We start from the raw sequence: 13187 nt of genomic DNA, 5'->3' as shown, positions 1-13187 counted from the left end.
AAACCCCCAGGCCCTCGCTGGTCCTACACGCCAGGCCAGCCAGGCAGGTCCTGGACCCCGCACTGGGCCACCCACCACGCAGCAGCCCAGGCCTAGCGGCCCACGGTCCCGCTGGACGTCCTGCCAAACCGACCAGCTGGCCCAGAAACCCAGCCAGGACGTGCCGCCACCTGCCACCGCCGCTGCCGGGGGACCCCCTCACCCCCAGCTCAAGTAAGGGGACTCCTACAGCAGCCTTCGCCTTGCTGCTCACAAAGCGGGCTCTGGCCCCAGTAGGGCAGCCCTAGTTCCCATGCTCCTCAGACCGTGGACCTATTCTGTGGGAGCTGAAGCCAAACCCCTCCCCCGGGCTTTCACTCCTCCCCTCCATCCCAGATCCTTTTGTCTCCATTCCAGGGATTTGGTGCCAGAATCCAAGAGAAATTCTTTCAGTTCAGATTCCTCCCAACAGGCCCTGGGAAAGTCCCCATTCCAGGTCCTTGGCCCAACCCAGGTGCCTGGCAGACCCATTTTGAGCACTTCCCTGCCTAGCGAATCTCTTTCCAGCTCAACTCAGACTTCCCTGCCAAACTCCCTGCCTCTTCCCCCCAACCCATCCCTAAAACACCTCGTGGCTGACTCATAGTCCTTGTATCATTTCACTCAGCAGTAGAGCCTCAGGCTTTCCCCTAAAGTATGGGCTCGTTTCTGGTCCACCACAAATCCTTTTGGCCTACCTCAGTATCCTCCCAAATCATCACACCATTCTCTTTGCTTCTTCTGGTCCAATCCAAACCCTTCCCCCTAGCCTTAAAACCTCATTTCCCCTTTCATATCAAACTAGCCTAAAAATTCAAAGATATGATTCAGCCCATGACTCCTCTCACCAATCCCACACTTCCACACCTTGCATCTAAGTCTTCCCAGCTGGCCCCACATCCCAACTCCCTGGCCCTGGGCTCCGCCCACCCCACAAGTCCTCCCAGCCTCAAGAATCCATCAGGGTTCCGGCCGAGGTGGTGGGGGGGAAGGTCAGAGGCACAGCCCCAGGATCAGAGGGGCAGGGCTGGGGCCGGGCCTGGGGTAACATTGTGTTTCTCTCCCCTCCTCCCCTTCCTCTTCCCCCCTTCCTCCCACGCCTCCACCTTGTCTCTCTCTAGCAAATCCCAGTCTCTGACCAATGCCTTCAACCTTCCAGAGCCAGCCCCGCCCAGGCCCAGCCTTAGCCAGGACGAGGTGAAAGCTGAGACCATCCGCAGCCTGAGGAAGTCTTTCGCCAGCCTCTTCTCCGACTGACACCCCACCCTGAGAATCCCCAAATCCCTGGGCAAACCCTCTCTGGGCCCTGAATCCATTATTCACTTTTGGAATCTCTAAATTCCTTGAGAACTCCTCTCCTGGTTCTCCAACACCCCACTTATCATTCCTCAAGATGCCTAAGTTCCTTGTGACACCTGGTCCTAAATCCAGTTCTCACGTTTGGGATCCCTAAGTCCTATTAGAATCCTGCTCCTGGTCACCTCAAGATCTACTGTTTTAGAACCTCCAAATTCCTTAAGACCTCCACTCCCAGTAACCCAAAGAATATTTCCTTCCTGGAAGCTCCCAAATACCAGGCAACCTGTTTCTGGCCCTAACACCACTGAATGCCCTCCTTGAGTCCAGAAACTCCTGGAAAAACCTATTCCTGGTCCTAAATCTCTCCAGCACACCTTGTTCCTCATCAAAATTTTCCAATTCTGAGAAATCCCTACCTTTAAAACCCTCTCCATGGATCTCCCATCTCTCTGGAGACCCACATCTTCAAATGCTACCCACCAGAGTTCCATAAAAATCTCCCTTCACCATCTTCTCCTCAACACCATTCAACACACTGGGAGCTCCTCTCACTTCCAGGACCCCTCGGTTCCCCCAGGGACCCCCCCTCCCAAGTTTCCTGCCTCTGACAGCTGTCTTTAAATATGCAAACTCCACCCCTCCACCCAGAATCCTTTGCACAGGGAAGGCCAATGGTCTCCCACTTCCCCACCTTTGCCGTGATGTCTGTGTCTGTGACTGACGTGGCCTCCTCTTGTGCCGTGCTTGGCATATGTGGTCCTCGTTCATCGTGCCGCCTGTGGTGATGCGTGCAGTGATGCTGTTTGTGTGGTCTGCACCTCCCCCCAACCTCCACTCCTTGCCTGGATTTCCTCCCCTCAGCGGCTCTGAACCCCAGAGAAGAGTCGGGAAGCAAAATAAACAAGCAAAGGCCCAGCAGAATTCTGTGCTTCTTGGTGAAGAAAGAGGGGAGTCCTTGACTGGCAGGGGAGACACAGAAGACCCCCAAATCCATATGGGGTGCTGGGGAACCCCAAAATCCAGTGAAGGCACATTAGGCACAAATTCCAGAGAGGTTCTAAGTGGAATCCCTGCCACAAATTCCAGCTAGTGGAGATGGAGGTGCACCCCAAATTTAGAAGTATTCCCCAAAGCCAAGAGTAAACCAAATTATGGAAGAGGCAGGGGTCTCAGTCTCTGGGGGGGGTCCCCCAATTCCAGAGGAACTGAAGAGCTCAAGGGGATCACCACCATCTCCCAGGGTGAGAGATGGGGGATCCTGAGGCAGTATCAAGACAGAGATGGAACACTGGCTGGTGGGCAGGACTCCATGGCGTGGCAGACTGAGGTGGGCTCCCCGGTGGCTGGGGGCAGGGCCTAAGGCACAAGGCGGGCTGCGCTGAGGAGGCAGGCAGGCAACTCATCAGCCTGGGTGCGGTGCAAGGAGGGTTCAGAGGCACTCCGCTCAATCTTGGGGAGTGACCGCTGCAGCAGCTCAATCGTGGCCAGGATCTGGGGGCAGGTGGGGATGAGGAGGAGTGTCTGGAGCTCCGTGGGTACCCCAACACCCCAGGCCCCAGCCTAATGGGGAAACACACACACACACACACACACACACACACACACACACAGTGTATCTGAACTTTGACACAATTCACATTCACATCTGCCTCCATCCCCACTCTCCCTCTGCCTTGGAGTCCCCCTATCAAGGTATCCAGCCCTCCTACCCAGCTCACCTGGGGGAAGAGGGGCCGCTCCTCCCGCTGGAACTTGAGGCAGTCAGACAGCAGGCGCCGCATGGCCTTGGGGCAGTTACTGGAGATTTTGCTGAGGTCCGGAGACAGATAGCCACGGCCTACCATGAAGATGATCTGAAGGAGGGGCAGGAATGGGGTAGTTTTAGGGTTTGAGCTGTTAGATGCAGAGAATTTGGGGTCTTGAGTGATGTGGAAAGCTCATTTTTGGGAAACAGGGGGGCTCCAGGTATTAAGGCCCAGAAAATTATGAGTCTCTGAAGACTTGGGAGGTTTCTCTGCCTACAAAATAGAAAAATTTAAGTTTGGGGTTGTTGAGGATTGTAGGTATATAGGACTACGTCCACAGTTGTCTAGGGGGCTTAGAACCTAGAAAGTACCGAGCCTTGGGGAAACATGCAGTTCTGAATCTGGGGAAACTTATATTTCCATGGAAGTCTGGGACCTAAATGTCTGAGTCCACATTTTCTGCAGGACTCTGAGTGTTCCCCTTAAGCCTTCTCCCAGACACTTGGCTGGTAAGGGGGCCTTAATGGGGTGCCCTTGGTTAGGAGTCAGAGGATTCTGGGTTCCTGAGGGCCTGGGAGGTTCTAGGCCCTGAACCCAAAGAACTATGAGATCTTGGGGCCTACAAAATTATGGGTACCAGGGCCCCAGAGCCTGACAGATATTCAAAGTCTGGGTGATTTTGAGTATTTGTGAATATTCTGGAAGCATGGGGGATTTTATTTCTCAGAGAAATGGAATTCTGGGTTTTGGGAACCTGTAGTATTTTGAGTATCCAGAGAAGACTGTAGATGCCTAGGAAATCTCTGGAAGGCTTCTGAGTATCTTGGGGTCTAGAGCATTCTGGGTACAAGATTCAGAGGACTCTGGGCTTTAAGGCTTTTGTCCCAGAGGTTGTGGATGTAGGGGAAGGAGGGAAGTTGGCATAGGATTCCTTATGGGATTAACTCTTGGAGTTCTCATTCCAGAAAATTCTAGGTTTCTGGGTGAAGTGTACCATTCTTTGTGCAGAGCAAGGGATATGGGGTGTGAAGGACAGAGGGAAACCATGGGTAATGTGTAGGGCTTACCTGGTCACGGCTGCCAATGTGACTGTAAGGCAGTGAGCCTGTCATGAGCTCATAGAGCACAACCCCGTAGGCATAGACGTCCGACTGGAAACTGTAGGGGTTTGGGTCCTGCATACGGATCACCTCAGCCGCCTTCAATAGGCCAGATGGGGCAGGGAAAGCATGAGGGACAGCAGATGTGGCCCATAGTTCCACATCTGGCTGGCCACACTGGCACGACTTGGAGCTACCCCCACAAGGTGAAACATAACACCCACACTGTCACAGGCATCCCTGTCTCTGTTTGGCTCCATATGTCCCAATCTAGGAACACGTGTCTCCCTATGCCCCTCCCCATCCAGCCTGACCCAACTCACCATCCAAAGCACGGAGCCTGAGGGCTGCTCCAAGGGTTGGGCCCCACTCCATCTTGTCTTCACTGTGGCCAGGCCAAAGTCGCCTATCTTCACTGTGAGCCCCTCATGTAGGAAGATGTCCACTGGGGTCAAGGGCCACTATAGATTTCCAATAGTCAAGCCTATCAATCACCCTGACTGGAAGGTTATCATTAATGTCTGGTATTAGTGATTTTTCTGACCCTGACCAGAAGCCCCCAATATCATAAAATTATGCATAATTAATGCCCTCTACACTTGGTCCCACTGCGACTCTTAACCAAAAAGCCCCTTGAATGGCACCTAAACCCACCATATCTATAACCCTGGTCAGAAACTCCCTATAATATTCACAACTGCTACATCTCACAACCGGACCACAGTCCCCAAGAGTAGTACCAAAACCAGCCACACCTCTGACTCCTAACCAAGGGCACCCCATTAAGGCCCCCTTACCAGCCACAGTTCTGATATCCAACAAGGAGCCAGGCAACGTGTACTCTTCCCCATTCATCCTCAGAAATGCCCACACAAGAGCCATCCCCTTAAGCCTTCCGCCTGTGTAATGTCCCACCCCAATCCCAGCCCACAGACAGGCAGATACTATTAGACTTGAGGTCTCGGTGGATGATGTTCTTGGCATGGAGGTAGCTGTGGGGTAGAGGTAGGCGGTGAGTTAGCTGGAGGCTACTTACCTCCTCCACCCTTCTCCCCACTGCCCCTCCTCAGTCCCCAAGGCAAAAGGCTCACTCCATGCCCTGGGCAGTCTGCCTGGCAACGTCAATTAGCTGGACCATGTCGAAGCGTGTGTCAGCCACATGCAGGTGGTGGTAGAGGCTGGAGCCCTCACACCACTGTGTAATGATGGCAAATCCTGGCCGGGTCATGAAGCCCATGAACAGCAAGATGTTGACATGCCGTGTCTTCCTGCAGGTAGAAAGGGGAGTTTTAGGGGTGGGGAAGACAAAGAACAACTGTCACTGTGACCATTTTACAAATGAAAAAGTGGAATACCAACCTTCCTCATTGACATGACATCATTATATTGACAAATGCAGGGCTAAAATATGGGTATCATGTAATGCTTATAGCCTTCCCCCTGTGTAATGTCCCACCCCAATCCCAGCCCACAGACAGGCAGATATTATTAGATTAATAGTATCTAATCATTGTAAGAGTGATTAATCACTGTGAGAGGCTTAGAGGTAGAGCTTGGAGTATAGATTCATGTCCTGAGTTCAAATCTAGGCTTCACCAGTTCCTCGCTGTGCAACCGTGGGGAAGACATTTAACCTCTCTGGTCCTCACATTCCTTAACTGTAAAACTGAGATCATTACAGTGGCTAACTTATAGGGATATGGGGATAGATGAGTGAGTAAACAACCTGTAAGGTGCTTTAGAACAGGGCTGACCACATAGTAAGCACTCTGAAAACATCACTGTCCTTGTTGTCATTGTTCCTGTGTACCTGGGTCTATCTCACAGAAACTCTACCAGGCACAAATCATTTTACCCTAATTTATGAGAAAAGTTTCATTCCTTATCAAAGTATTAACTAAAAATGGCAAAACAAACACAAATAACTTTGATGATGCTCTGAAATTTTGATCATGACAGGGAGAAAAATAGAGCACAAAAAGATTCTTTTTGGTACTGGGGATTGAACCCAGGGGCACATAACCCCTGAGCCATGTCCCCACCCCTTTTTTACATTTTATTTAGAGACAGGGTCTCACTGAGTTGCTCAGGGCCTCACTAAGTTGCTGACACTGGCTTTGAACTCGAGATCCTCCTGCCTCAGCCTGCTGAGCTGCTGGGATTACAGGTATGCATCACTGTGCCCAGCTGAGGATTCTTTTTTTTAAACAGTACTGCATTTAATTAAATTAATTAATTAATTTTTTTGTGTGGTCCTGGGGTAGAACCCAGGGCCTTGTGCATGTGAGGCAAGCACTCTACCAACTGAACTACATCCCCAGTCCAGCTGACAATTCTTAATAATGGTAAGTCTACAGAAATTACCACATGCTCCAATCACTGCCATTTCACAGAGAGGAAATAATAAAAGTTTTCTTACTGTGCCATCCATTGTCAGCATAAATATTAATACAGAACAAGTAATTATGATAATATCAACTCTATAACATAATTGTGTTATAATTGTGTCCATTTGACAGAGGGGAAGAGCATACTGACATTCTGAGGAGCAGCAGAAACTATATAGTCCTGGGGGCTGGAGGTGTAGCTCATTGGCAGGGTGTATATCTGGCATTCCATCAACAGCACCACACACACACATACACACACACACACACACACAAAATGTATACCATTCTGCTTATATAGAACACAGGCATATAGTACTATGCTATGTAATAACTGTAGCACAAAAAGAGAACACCTGAGTTTCTCAGCATAAATTAAATATGTTAATAGACATTAATCATAGCAATTATAATCTTAATGATTAAATTATGGTTATGATTATAATTAACAATATTGTTCTTTGCATCAAGGCATTACGATAATTAATAGCAAGCCTGTGGCTGGGTGCACACGCCTGTAATCCCAGCGGATCGGGAGGCTGAGGCAGGAAGATGGCAAGTTCAAAACCAGGCTCAGCAACTTAGCAAGACCCTGTCTCAAAAAATAAAAAGGGCTGGGGATGTGGCTCAGTGGTTAAGTGCCCCTGGGTTCAATCCAGGTACGAAAAAATAAAAAATAAAAACAAAACCAAGCCTGCAACACAATAAATATAACATGAATGGTTCTACACAACAGTGAGGAAGGAAAGCCATGAGCTTTCCTGGAGCTACTGTTACTTAACATTATGCTCTTCACCTCCATGCCCATGACCATGGCAATGAAAGCCTATCCCAGGCCCAGTTCAAGGTAGGCACATGAGAAGACTCAAATTTGGAAGCAGAGCCATTAATTAATATCCATGCTGATATCAGCATCATCAGAGGTCATCTAAAGGTATATATTTTTTTCTAATTATGGAGGCCATCTAAACATGGCCATTTACCAAAGGGAAAAGGGACATCCTTCAGAGAGAAATGACTTCTGACTATGGTTCCAATATGACATAAATGTAGATGACATCCAAGAAGTACCCCAAGCATGGCTTTTTCCCAGAGACGAACCAAGGCCATACCTGCCATGCCCCTCCCCACCACCCCATCCACACAAACATGCGAACCTCACCTGAGCACCTGCATCTCGTTCTTGAAGGCCTGGGCCTGCTCAGCAGTGGGTTGGGCTACCTTGAGCACCTTCACGGCCACATCACCATGCCACCTCCCGCGAAACACGGTTCCAAAGGAGCCCGTCCCAATTCTCTTCAGCAGCTGCACCTCACTGGGTGGCACCTCCCAGTAATAGCCTGAGTCCCGGTACCCGAGGTTCTTCTGTGGGCCAGATGGGTATCATCTGAGGGGCCTGCCCACACCCTTCAGCCCATGTCACTCAGCCTGCAGTGCCCCCTTCCCAAGATTCCCCCTTGAGTGTACCACTTTCTTCTTTTCATCAGCCAAGGACTTCCGCTCCCGCTGCTCTGAAGGTGACTTGGAATGTGGGGACTTCCTCCCCGAGGACACACTGGATGGGTTGGGGCTCCCCCGCGGGCCTCCATCACCACCACCTCTACTACCAGCAGCTGCAGTTGTGGAGAGGATGTGAGTGGAGGCAAGTGGGGCAGCAGGGCAGAGAAGGCACAGAGTGTAAGCATGGAGTGGGGTGGGTGGGCTCTCACCATTGGTGCCGAAACTCTGGCCAGTGAGCTGAAAGATGGGGGACAGAAATCAAGGTGAGCATGTGGAGGCCAATAGAAATGGCTCTCACCCCCTGCACCATGCTCCTCCAGTGCCCCCCTTGCTACCCACCTGCATGAGGCTGGAGTCCATGGGAGCTATGGTGCTGACCATGTGGACGTTGGGAGTGGATGTGGAGCGGATGCGCTGCAGGGGGGCGTTGGCTGAGGCAGGGAAGGGGAAGTGTTCCCGGTCATGGTGCTGAGTGCAGGGGCTGACAGGAAAAAGGCTGTGAAGTTGCTATGGAATGAAGCAGAAAACCCAGGGAGCCCACCCCTGCCACCCCAAACATGCCTTTGGCTCATTCAGAGCAAATGCCAACTGGTTATACTGGCATTTGTTTGTTCAAGAAACACCCAGTGAGTGCCTGCCACGTACCAGATAACCATTCTAGGTGTAAGTGATAAAACTGTGAACAAAACAAATAAATGCCCTTGTGGAGCCAATATTCCAGCAGAGGAAGAGAGGAATCAAGATAAAGAAATATATAATGAGCTCACAGGTGATAGGAGCAAGAATGGGAAAAAGAGAACAAAATAAGAGGACAGAAAGTGTCCCGGGGGTGTCAGGGGAGGCTTCTCAAAGAAGGTGACACTGAAGGCCTAAACGAGGGACAGTGAGGGACAAAGATGTAGGGAAAAGGGTAAGATATGAATTTCATAATTATATATTATAATGACATATAATATTCAAACATGTATTGTATAATATACCTTGTATTACAACGGTAATGTTGTAAAACATATCATCATGTAACATGTCATATACCGTATGTGGATTATACAAATTATAATGTTATGAAAAGATTTTCTAATGTTTCTTTCACTATTCTGAAATTCAGAGGTGATTAATCCACATATATCCCAAATTAAACTTACCCTTTTATGTATTATAAAAAATATATGGTGTTTTATATATAGAAAAATATTCCATAATACAACACATAATAAAAATAAACCATATTAAGTATGAACATTATAAAATACACATCTATATATTATATACATCTATATATGCATCATTTTAATACTTAATATAAAAAACCAAAGGAAAGTAATTTATGATAAGTAATATGTATTTCAAAATGGAAAGGTTTGCACAAGGTTATGCTGGAAGAATGAGTGTAGTAGTTAGCTGCTTATATGTTCATAATTAATAATAATAAATTATTATTTATTCTATACCAGGTAATTCTCTAAACACTCTACACATTTTACCTCACTGAATCCTCACTAGAGCCTTGTGTGGTAAAAAGTATCATTCCCTTTTAACAGATGGGAAAACTGACACCTAGAGAGATTAGATAAATTGCCCAAGATCCCATAGCTCCATACCTTTACTCTTGTAGATGCTCAATAAATGTTTGTCAAGTAAATAAATGAATAAAAGTATGGTCTGTGATCTGCAGGGACCCCCCAGATTTTTTTCTCCCCCAGTGCCCCTAAGGTATTCCTACCTGGGACCCTGGGGGGTTAGCAGCTCATTTGGGGGGCAGTTTGAGGGAGCCTCATGCTGCCTGGAGCCTCCAGACAAATCTTGGACACTGTGGTAGATCCTTGAGGGCATTCAGGGTGTAAAACAAGAAAACACGGATAAGCTGTCTACAAGGGCCTTATGGCTGGTCTCTGCCCTCCCCATTCCCCCAACCACCCCAGGCCAGGCTCACGGTCGGCGGTTGGTACTCATGTCAACACAGACTGTGGGAACCTTGGAGGAACAATGCTGGTGGAACTTGTAGCCACAGGTTTGGCAGCGGAAGCCATGGAACAGAAACTTAAGGCAGAAGTCACAGAACGCCAGGCTGAAGAATGTCTTCCGTACCTGTTTCCACACAGCAGGGAAATTGAGGCCCGGTCAAGGGCCCTTCCCACCCCCATGGCCTGCCGCTTCTGTCCACGCTTCACTCACAAAATTGTGCATGGTTAGCGGCACATCCTCGAGGACCTCCACAATGAGTTCCTCACCATCCAGGGGGGCGATGGCTGTGTCCCAGGCAGTGACTGTCTTTCGCCTGCAGGGGACATGGAGAGCAATGAGTAGGAAGGTGGGTAGGGATCATGGGAGGCAGGGAAGCCCCCAAAGTCCCTCCAAGACCCAGATCCATGGACTAATATCTGGCATGTTTAATTCTCATTAAATTAGTCACTATCCTTGTCCCCATTTTACAGATAGGGACATAGGATTAGAGGGAGAAAGTGACTTGCCAGGGGCCACCAGGAGATTGTGTGAAGGGTCTATTGTCTTAATTACAAGGTAAGAGGCAAATGAGACTATCTAAGAAGTGCCAAGCCAGCCTGGGAAAGGGGCTGATAAGGAGTTAAAAATATAAAATGCAATGTATGAACAGGATAAAAAATTAAGGAACCCCAGAACAGGGGAATCTATGGAAAGTCAATAAAGCCCAACTCAGCAGCAAATGGAGAAGCTGAGGAAGGAGAAAGCTCATGAGTTCATGAAATCGTGAAAAAGCAAAAAGATGAACTCTGCAAGGAGGTGACTGCAGGGTGAGGACTTGGGGCCAAGAAGATAATGAGTTGCAGACTTTCCAGGTCAATGAACTAATGAAGTAATGACATAAAAGATGGATAAGCTTATAGGTTAAGTGAACTAATGCAAAGCTTCACAACATAGTGAAGAAGGAAAGGGATGACTCTGGGGAGAACAAGTAGGTGGCATGGGAGTCACTTTTTTGTGGTACTGAGTATCACACTTTGGGTCTTGCACACGCTAGGCAAGTAACTCTGTCACTAAGGTACCATCCCAGCCCTTTTTAATTTTTATTATAAGATAGGGTCTTGCTAAGTTGCCCAGGTTGGCCTCAAACTTGTGATCCTTCTGCCTTGGCCTCCTGAGTTGCTGAGGTTACATGTGTGTGCCACTATGCTCACCCACACTTACTTATTATTACTGTCACACTTACCCTTTGATGAGTCTGTAGACCACGCAGCAATCCTGATTGAGGCCTCGCACCTTGAGGGCCTTGTCTAGCGAGTCGTAGACACTCATGCCATCCCGGACAGTCACCTGTATGTGTGTATGCAGAGGCAGAGGCCCTCAGTGCCCAACAGAAACAGCCCCAGCTGATAATCCCATTCCTCTGCAATGGCCACTCCCAAGCCCTTGTCACCCTGCCAATCTGAAAACTTATAACTGGGTCCTTCCACAACCCCTAAGAGTTTCACCTCTGTGACTCACCACTGTGCGTTGCTTGTTGGGCAGGTACACTTTGACAGTGCCCACTGCCCGGGACGGCTCAGCCCCGTTGGCAGGGGGGCCCCGTGGCGGCTCCATGGAGCCTAAGACTTTGTCAAGATGGTCTGAGGTGAGGCTGGGCAGGTGCCATGAGGCTCCTAGGAGAGAGTAAACAGAGGAGAATTTCAGAGGTCAAACAATGATTCTAAAAGCAAAGTATCAGGGAATAAAATAAAATTCCATCTCCAGCCCAGTACCGTGGTCCATGCCTACAATCCCAGTGAATCAGGAGGCTGAGACACGAAAACTGCAAGTTTAAGGTCAGACTCAGCAATTTAGCAAGACCATGTCTCAAAATTAAAAATTAATAAAGGACCAGGGATATGTCTCAGTGGCAGAGTGTCCTGGGTTTCAATCCCTAGCACTGCAAATAAATACATAAAAATTTCATCTCTAGCCTGGCATAGTGGTGTATGCCTGCAATTTCCATGAGTCAGAAGGCTGAGGCAGGGGTATCTCGAGTTTGATGCTAGCCTCAACAATTTAGTGAGACCCTGTCTTAAAATATAAAGCAAAAGAACTAGGGAGGCAATTCAGTGGTAAAGTGCCGCTAGGTTTAATTCCCAGTACCATAAAAAAATATTCCATCTCCAGATTCCCACTGTCCTCTGCAGCCTAATTTCCATATAACAGCCTAAGGATCCTGTTAACATCTGAAGTCTACTCAGTCCCTCCTCTGCTTAGACTCTCCTGCTGTTTGTCTCATTCTTGGGTGACAAGATCTCCAAACTCACTGCAGCAGAGAGGCAGCAGGGACACAATGAGAAGCAGCACACACTGTCCTGGAAGATACAGGAGTATACAAGACTTTGTGCCAGGGACTAATGTGGAAGTCAGCATGCACTGCACTGGGGGTGTCAGTTACATAATGGGCATGAACAGGCTGTCCTGGTCTTTTAATGGAGAAGGGGGTGACCACTGTGGTGAAGGAGCAGTCACAGGGGGAGGAAATGAAATGGGAGGATTATCAGATATTGCCCTTAATTTGGGAAAATAAAGGTATTATGGGTGTCCCTAAGCCCTGGGGTATAAAGTTGATGGCAGGATCACAAACATTGTGATAGGTGCTTAATGGAGGTCACCAGACAGTATGCTGGACAGATGTAATAGGAGTCACTAGGGACTGTAATGGGGAGAAGGGTGGATAATGGGAGTCACCACACATTGGGCCAAACGGGATTGGTAATGGTGGCTCACCAGACATTTGGTATAGGGAAAATAATGGTGTAGATTTGAGAAAATGGAGGTAAGGTCGGGGTGGGGAGTCTCCAAAATTCCCCCTGACAACAAATGAGGGGTCACAAACAGATTACTGGCGTAAATTCTGTGGTGGATCACGGAAGGAGTTTGGGAAGGTGAAAGAGGGGTAATGGAATACTCAGGTATATCCCTAGGGGTATAAACATTGATCCAGAATAAGGAAGCCAAGGAGCGAGGGGGCATCTCCACCAAGTCTCTGGAGTCAGTAAGAAAATTATCAGACACTCTAAGGAGTTCAAGACTGAATCTGGAAACCACACACTCACGATCCAGACCCCATTCTGGCCTGGTCCCGCCTCCCGAAGATTTTCGGGCTCTGCGCAGGCGCGCGGGCACTCGCTGCAGGCGAAACCATCCCA

The 13187-nt window shown here is 48.7% G+C and overlaps 2 protein-coding genes across 3 annotated transcripts in view; one reads left to right on the top strand and one right to left on the bottom strand.

Annotated features, from left to right (window-relative positions):
* Syn1 (synapsin I) overlaps positions 1–2235 on the top strand; it is a 56161-nt gene extending 53926 nt beyond the window's left edge. Inside the window, exons 13-14 of the mRNA XM_048796396.1 lie at positions 2–213; positions 1140–2235. Coding sequence (XP_048652353.1) covers positions 2–213; positions 1140–1275 — 348 coding nt within the window. The 3' untranslated portion in view covers positions 1276–2235. The remainder of the gene's footprint in view (position 1; positions 214–1139) is intronic.
* Positions 2230–13187, bottom strand: part of Araf (A-Raf proto-oncogene, serine/threonine kinase) — a 14765-nt gene continuing 3807 nt past the window's right edge. Inside the window, exons 2-16 of one of the 2 annotated variants that reach the window (XM_015488144.2) lie at positions 11512–11666; positions 11237–11340; positions 10225–10327; positions 9983–10137; positions 9773–9871; positions 8389–8530; positions 8259–8286; positions 8017–8162; positions 7712–7914; positions 5254–5430; positions 5108–5154; positions 4486–4604; positions 4130–4261; positions 3036–3170; positions 2230–2877 (exon numbers count right to left, since the gene is read on the bottom strand). In XM_015488144.2, coding sequence (XP_015343630.1) covers positions 2674–2877; positions 3036–3170; positions 4130–4261; positions 4486–4604; positions 5108–5154; positions 5254–5430; positions 7712–7914; positions 8017–8162; positions 8259–8286; positions 8389–8530; positions 9773–9871; positions 9983–10137; positions 10225–10327; positions 11237–11340; positions 11512–11607 — 1890 coding nt within the window. In that variant the 5' untranslated portion in view covers positions 11608–11666 and the 3' untranslated portion in view covers positions 2230–2673. The remainder of the gene's footprint in view (positions 2878–3035; positions 3171–4129; positions 4262–4485; positions 4605–5107; positions 5155–5253; positions 5431–7711; positions 7915–8016; positions 8163–8258; positions 8287–8388; positions 8531–9772; positions 9872–9982; positions 10138–10224; positions 10328–11236; positions 11341–11511; positions 11667–13187) is intronic. The other variant, XM_015488145.2, reaches the window with a different exon arrangement.

Source organism: Marmota marmota, unplaced genomic scaffold, assembly GCF_001458135.2.
Source record: "Marmota marmota marmota unplaced genomic scaffold, marMar, whole genome shotgun sequence".
NCBI lineage: Eukaryota > Metazoa > Chordata > Mammalia > Rodentia > Sciuridae > Marmota > Marmota marmota.
The sequence above is the reverse complement of the archived record's forward strand: the minus strand, read 5'-3'. Positions and strand labels throughout refer to the sequence as shown.